We start from the raw sequence: 7,587 nt of genomic DNA, 5'->3' as shown, positions 1-7,587 counted from the left end.
GAAAATACAATTTTGCAGTTGTACATGTGAATACAGTATCATGGTATCATGGAGAATTCAACTGTCATACCATTAGGGACAGTTGTAGTGTAAATTAATCACTCTGAAAATAAAATGTAAAAAAAAAAAAAAAAAAGTCACAAAAAGAGCACCAAAGGTAACAAAAAAAAATTCAAAATTAGTGTTAACCATTAAAAAAAAAAAAAAAAAAAAAAGAAAAAAGAAAAATTTAAATACATTTGTAACCACTTCACTCCTTCAAACACTCTGCATCAGACCAAGGCAAGTACATAAATCAAAAAAAAAAAAAAAAAAAAAAGCACCAACTGTTAAGAAAGATGACAAACAAAAAGTTCTAGTAACTAATGAAGAAATATTCTTCTCATTTTCCATCTAATCAGAGTCCATGTTTTGTTCCAGGACAACCAGGCGTGCTTATTTTCTCTTTCTGTCCTGAGAGCACCGTGGACAGTACCTGCATTACATAAATGAAAAGTGGTAAGGGTACAGAGCAACAATTTAACACTAACAGCACAGATTTATGCCAATATATCACAGTCAGTATATCATTTCAGTTTAGGTTTTCTTTTTTTCTTTTTTTTTACCATTTGCCTCTTGGTTTGGTTGTCAGACCCACACATGCGAAATGGAACCACTCAATGGAGCACTGGGGGAAAAAAACAAAACAAAAAACAAAAACAGATAAAAACACTGGTCGCTGCTGTGCAAATGAAGCACTTAGCACAGACAAAACCACTTTCTTTTTAGGACACATGATGGAGAACAATCTGTTCAAAAAGAGCCATCACATGTAATATTCACAGTGTGGCTTCTGCTAATAAATCAGTCACACTGCCATCTGTGACCTTACCCACACAGCAAGAGGCACCGGGCTGCAGCGCCTTAATTTATGGTTAGTGTCTAGGAAATGTATGTAAGAGGGAGCCTGTACATGCACTGTATAAACTATAACAGATACATAATGCTATTTCAACTTCTATTTTTTATTATTAATCTGATTCAGTGCTCTTAGTTTCAGCTCTGTATAATATAATTATATAGTCATGACCTTTTTTGATATGTGGCTGCTATTTATTAATATTAAAATAAATATCATTCCTTCATTAAATGGACCAGTGAAGGCAACACATTTTGTGTGCTTTATGAAATGTCACAAAGGGGCATATTAGCATTTACTCACTTCAAAATGCAACCTTTCTTCCTTTGCTAAGCTCTCTGTACTGATGGATTTTTAAATCTGATAATAGGAGGAATCCTTCCAGTAAAATTACATTACACGCAATGAAGTAATGAAGTAATTACATCAAACTATTTCCTACAATACTTTGCTTTTGTCTATGACAAATGTACCAGACACTTTATTAGGTACACCTTGTTAATACTGGGTTGGACTCTGTTTTGCCTTCATAGCTGCCTTAAATCTTTGTGGCATAGATTCAACAAGGTTCTGGAACATGGGGTGACTGTGGCTCTACTAATCAATAGGTTGTTGGAGTATGAATATTAGAAACCGCTTAGATGAATGTGTGTGTGTGTGTGTGTGTGTGTGTGTGTGTGTGTGTGTGTGTGTATGAAGGATGCTGTACAAAGAGCTTTGAGTGCGCATGTAGAGAAGAAAAGCGCTATATAAGAACCAGTCCATTTACCATTCCTCAGTGAGTTTGAGCCATTTTGACATAATTTGATAGCACAGTGTGTCAGCTGCACATCCCACAAGTGCTCTACTGGACTGACATTTGGTGACTGTGGAGGCCATCTGAGTATGTCCAAGAAACCAGTTTGAAATGACTTGAGTTTCGTGACCTGGAGCATCCTGCTGGAAGCAGCCATCAGAAGATGGGTACACTGTGGTCATGAAGGTACGGACGTGGTCACCATATTCTGACCCTGCCCTCCAAATGCCACAGGAAAAACTGAGACTCAGCAGACCAAACAACATGTTTCCAAACTTCTAATGTTGGTGAATCCATGCAAATTATAGCCTCAGTTTCCCGTTCTTAGCTGACAGGTGTGGCACCTATTGCAGTGTTCTGTTACTGTAGCCCATCAACGTCAAGGTTCAACATGTTCAGAGATCATCTTCTACATACCTTGGTTGCAACAAGTAGTTATTTGAGTTACTGTTGACTGCTTATCGCCTTGAAGCAGTTTGGCCATTGTCCTCTGACCTCAACACGGCATTTTCATCCAGAGAACTGCCGCTCACTGGATATTTTCTCTTTTTCAGTCCATTCTCTGTAAACACTAGAGATGGTCATGTGGTAAAATCCCAGTAGATCAGCAGTTTCTGAAATACTCAGACCAGCCTGTCTGCCACCGACAACCACGTCATGTTCAAAGTCACTTAAAGCAACTTTCTTCCCCATTCTTGGACTGAATTTCAGCACGGCAACTTGAATCCATCTACATGACCAATGCATTGACCATCAACATCTAAAAAAACTTAAAGTATTTAGGACACCAGTGCTTGTTTCTGTTACTGTTCTGCTTATTGTGACACTTGGAATGGGTGTAAAATTGATTTGGTTGAGGTTTTGTAACAGAGCTTAAATTTTTTTAAGCCCAAAACAGTTCATATAGTTATATCCTGTGCTTATAAAATCATGAGGGCTGAAAAATGCTAGAAAAATGGGGCAAACAAAGATGCGCAAAATTTCCCCCCAACCCCTATGTGCTTTGAGGACCCATAACTCCAACTATATTGTTAGTGTTAAAGTCAAATTTTGATTTGCTTCATTAAATGTATTAAAGTAACATCCATCCATTTATTTTCTTAATTTTTTGACATTTTAATTTTATAAAGGAATTCGATCTAAGAAAAAAAATCAATCAGTTTCTTTACTATATGCATTCAATTTAGATGTTTTGGTTTCTACACTTGCACATTTTGCTAGAGAACTATATAGATTTTCACACTTTACACAATTTACTCTGCAGGTTCACTGAAAGACGACAAACGTTCATTAACATGAAAAAAAAAATGAAGATTTCTGTCCATGCCAATCTCACGTGTCCCCTGACTGAGTTTAAGAAAGTGTCATAACACAAAACTCACATCAGTGTTGTCACAGCCGATCATCTCGCCATAGGAGACCTGATGACATAGGCAGTAGGTGGGCTCGTTAGGGTCCACTGGCATGTCCAGCACATCAGATGGGTGCACATTCCCAAAGTTTGAAGAAGGGTTGTTGAATTCTCCTCTGTTTATAAAAAAAAAAAAAAAAAGAGAGTATAACAATAACTAAAAAAAAAAAATCAACATAAAGGCAACACCATCAAAAACGAGAAAGTACGCAACGTACGGCTGAAGGAGTTTCACTTTCTTCTGTGCACTCTTAGGACTGCCATCTTCATCTGAACTCTTCACTTTAGACCTTGTTTTAGCTGCCTTCTTCTCCTTTTGCCGGGAATCTCCTGGAATTACAAAAACATTCAGGATTGTGTTACGTCAAGTATGGATTTTGTTAACTGAGCACATAACTGATCCAGAAATAAAAAAGTTGAGGGCAAATACACCATCAACACACCTTTCTTTCCCTTACTAGAGGTGGAATCATAGTCCGTGCTCTCGATCTGCTTTTCCTTCAGGTCAGCCTCAAACCGAGCCAGGTCCGTGTCCAGACGTCTGATATGTTTATCGACCTGCACAAAATTCAGGCCATTCTCACTCAGTACTGTGTATTTATCAAGTTTTTTATACTCACAATGCCAGCAGCTGTCTGTAAAATGTGTTTTGTTTTGTTTTTTTCTAAGTAACCAACCATTTCATAGGTCTGCATGGCCAGCTGCACCTTATCATCTCCAAACTCCTTGCATTTACTGTATGACTGCTGAATCTGCCTCAGTATGGACAGCTTTTGCTCAGAGGAGAGAGTCCGGGCATTGGCGGTGTATTCTTTAGCCAAAGAGTCTATCTGGCCTTTAAGATCTAAAGAAAGAAAAGGAGAAGAAGAACTTCTAAACAACACTGTTTCTGTTAGGTTGTTGTTACAAATCTAATTTTAATACTTCAAACAAATAAATGAAAATGCTTATGAAAATAACACAATCCCAATGCAGTTGGATATTCACTTTTCTATTTTAATATGCATATAAACTACAACCTGCAAGGGTGAATTATGAGCTTAAGGCTTCAAAGATTTTCATAAACTGTTAGGGAGTATCCATCCATCTTCTTCTGGTTATCCAGCGCAGGGTTGTGGGGGGGCTACAGCCGATCCCAGCTGTCATAGGGTGAAAGGCATGGTACACCCTGGACAGTTCACCAGCCTATCAAAGCGCTAACACTGAGAGTTGGACAACCAGTTTAGAATCAATAATTAGCCTAACACCATGTATGTCTTTGGACTGTGGGAGGAAGCTGGAGCACCCACAGAGAACCCACGCAGACATGAGGAGAACATGCAAACTCCATCCAGAAGGACCCCAGCTGGATTCAAATTCAGAATCTGCTTGTTGTGAGGAGACAGTGCTAACCACCGCAGCGAATAACCCCAGCTCGCCCTGCGGACCGTTTTTGTCCTTATACATCCAAGAGTTCATAAGAAGAAGCCAAAAATAATAAACATTATTTTATAGAAGAAAGCTTTTTTTATTTTCTTTTGGTAACACTAGGTAACAAATTTCCACTGTCGTCTTGTATTTGGGTGTAAACTACAGTTTTCTAGTTCTGTACATGTAAACAAACTACAATATATATATATATTTTTGATCCCAAAACTTTGTGGTTCTACAATGATTTTTAAAAAAATTGCCATTTTTTCATATAATGCCTGTTACTAGTGGTTTTTATTTAGGATTGAACCTTTTTCAAATGGTGTCCTCTTCAAAAATTGCCTATGAAAACTGTAAAAATGTTCAGTTAAAAGAAAAACAAAATAAACTGATGTAACAATAATTCAGTTTTATCAAATATTTCGTTAACTGTTCAGCTCAAACACAAAATTTCAAGAGTCAAGAAGAATTTGTTGAGGTCTCAAGAATCTTCTCAAATATTGCACAACTTTCAACAAAAAATTCAATGAGAAATTTCGCTATTTGGGGCAAAAAAAAAAAATCATTTTAAAATCCACAAAAGCAAAGTTTGAAAGGGATAATGGACAGTTTCTATAGTTTTACAGTAAAAAAGTTAGAAAATAACACTTGTTTATCAAAGACAAACATCGTGTTACATAGTGTAATCTAATGATTCCTCAGATTTTCCTTTGGGTGTGTGGGTAACTTGTGACCCTATTAAAGGTTCATGTTTTACGCGTTAATGAAGAGACTTTTGTGTTTTCACATCACTCGTGTTCAGCCGAGTTCACAGATCTTACCCTCTGTGCGTTGATCTAGATCCCTCATCAAATTGAAGTTCCTCTGCAACTCGAAAGGCAGGTTTTCTATGCCTGGTGTATAGAAACGAAGGTCAGAACAACAACGATTTTAAGACATCAACAGGAAACAATGAAATAGTAAGACTGGCTAGCTCAATCTAACCTCCGAAGTGATGTTCCGGATTAGCTTTTAAATTCTCACGTATCCCATAAAACAACAAGGGGCACAAAGAAAGCTGACTATGAGCGCTAGATGAATTTAACTTGTCTCAGCACGAGTAGTTCAGGATGCGAGCGAGCCTTTCTTTGATCCCGTGCGATGTGTTATTCCAGCAAATAGACTGAGCCTAGACCCGCTGAGCGTTTGGAAACGGTTAGAACGCTCCCTTCCCCATTGGGGCTGATCCGGAGATCAGATGACAAATAAGTTAAAGTGTAAAATAAATACGGAGATTTCCCTATATGTCAGAAGCACGCAAAAATGTACTTACTGTCCAAATAATGCTCCAAGTACATTCCCGCCGCCATCTTGGAAAATGTAAACAACTCAGTTTCCGGCCCGAGCTGGGGTCATCTGATTGGTTGTTTCCAGAGTCCCGACAGCACCGAGGGAAGAATCATCTGCCATCCAGCCGGCCGCCACGTTCATGTGTAATATTCAATACAGGTTATAAACGTTGTTACCTCACAGAAAGAAGGTCCTAGGTTCGAATCCACCTTAGCCGGGGCCTTGCTGTGTTGAGTTTGCATGTTCTCCCCGTGTCCTCGTGGGTTTTCTCCGGTTTCCTCCCACAGTCCAAAGACATGCACTTAGTGGGTTTAGGTTAATTGGTGGTTCTAAATTGCCCATAGGTGTGAATGCGAGTGCGAATAGTTGTCTCTGTGTCTTGCAACAGACTGGCGACCTGTCCGGGGTGTGCCTTTCGCCCTATGACAGCTGGGATAGGCAGTCCGGGCTCTGGGGAGACCAATCCATGACTGACACTGTTCCATTGGGTGTTCTCTTTTTCTATCCAGGTGTGCTTTTACTGCACTGGCAGTGTGTTTAAGATCATTGTCATACTGAAAAATAAGCTGTTGCCAATCAGATGCTTTCCAGATCAAGAATTCAAGGATTCTTTATTGTCATTTGCATCACATTTACATGCACTGGAATTAAATTTCTGTCCTCAGGTCCCAGTGTTGCCCTTAAAGAAGAATAAGTGTAAATAAAAGGGAACAATGATATAAAAAAGGAAAAAATACACACATATGTATACACATACACACACATATACATAACTGAATAAATATAAACAATGTACAATAAAGTTTGAATTGAGTAAAGGTAAGTTACACTTGGTGTCACAGCAGGGATAATTGTGCAATGACAGCAGCATGAGCAGTGCAGCTACACAGCCCCACCAGAGTTCAACAGTCTTACAGCTTCATCATCAGTAGATGGATCAGCTGAAGGTCCACACGCATCTCCCAGGTCCTTCTTAAAGTATTTCTTAAAGCCATGATTTTCAGATGCTGTTCATCTGCTGTAGATAGTTTTTTAGGCCTGACACTTCTTTGTCTTCCACTTGTCCAGTTTTCTCAAATTTCTTTTAAGGACACAGTGCACAGGATGCAAAGAATGCAAGTTTTCAGCTAATAGCTCTTTGGCAATCATCTTGTTGGTGTAAAAATACTATTTTATGCTGTCAAACTGTGCTATCTTTGGACTATTTTGTAGATTCAGCTAAAGAAATAGGAATAAAATGTGCTTTTCTGACAGGCTGCTAGTAACAAAGTGCCTAAAGATACAATTTAAAATTGGTTCTTTGCTAAGTTGTCTGTTATATGCAAACACAACACTGCTTCATCCTTTGAATTATGTGCCTTTTTTATGCTTGACAAACAAAAAACATTGCTATGAAAACAGTCATGGTACAAGGACTGGACTGAAAATGACTAAAAAAAAAAAATCAGCTTGTGTCCAAAGACAAACTTGAAGGACCTTCAGAAATCATGAACAAGCAGTCTAGAAACTAAAAATTAGAAAATACAAAATTATAACTGATTTGTAAATGCCTAAAATCTTTGTTAAATTTTTTTCTTTCTCATGCCATTTGCTGGCTCATTGGGGATCATCCAATCATTGGGGTTCTCTAAGACTGTCTAAACCTTACAACACAACACACCTTGAGATGACTGTTGTTACAAATGCTTTATAAATAAAAAAAAAAATGAACTGAATGAAAACTAAAATGGTCAAATTAAAGTG

The 7,587-nt window shown here is 38.1% G+C and overlaps 1 protein-coding gene across 2 annotated transcripts; it reads right to left on the bottom strand.

Annotated features, from left to right (window-relative positions):
• Positions 1-238: 238 nt before the first annotated feature.
• Positions 239-5,954, bottom strand: ing4 (inhibitor of growth family, member 4). 2 transcript variants are annotated; one of them, XM_030750952.1, is made up of 8 exons: positions 5,500-5,641; positions 5,337-5,408; positions 3,783-3,949; positions 3,549-3,663; positions 3,324-3,435; positions 3,077-3,221; positions 606-667; positions 239-475 (listed from the first exon to the last, which is right to left on the bottom strand). In XM_030750952.1, exons 2-8 carry the CDS (start codon positions 5,362-5,364, stop codon positions 436-438), a joined length of 669 nt encoding a protein of 222 aa, XP_030606812.1. In that variant the 5' UTR covers positions 5,365-5,408; positions 5,500-5,641; the 3' UTR covers positions 239-435. The 2 variants fall into 2 exon arrangements, with proteins under 2 accessions (XP_030606812.1, XP_030606811.1); XM_030750951.1 differs by lacking the exon at positions 5,500-5,641 and adding an exon at positions 5,828-5,954 and having other exon boundaries at positions 245-475.
• Between the last annotated feature and the right edge of the window lie 1,633 nt (positions 5,955-7,587).

The sequence above is a fragment of the Archocentrus centrarchus genome, chromosome 16 (assembly GCF_007364275.1).
Source record: "Archocentrus centrarchus isolate MPI-CPG fArcCen1 chromosome 16, fArcCen1, whole genome shotgun sequence".
Lineage (NCBI taxonomy): Eukaryota > Metazoa > Chordata > Actinopteri > Cichliformes > Cichlidae > Archocentrus > Archocentrus centrarchus.
Note: the sequence above shows the minus strand (reverse complement) of the source record. Positions and strands in the feature narration are given on the sequence as shown.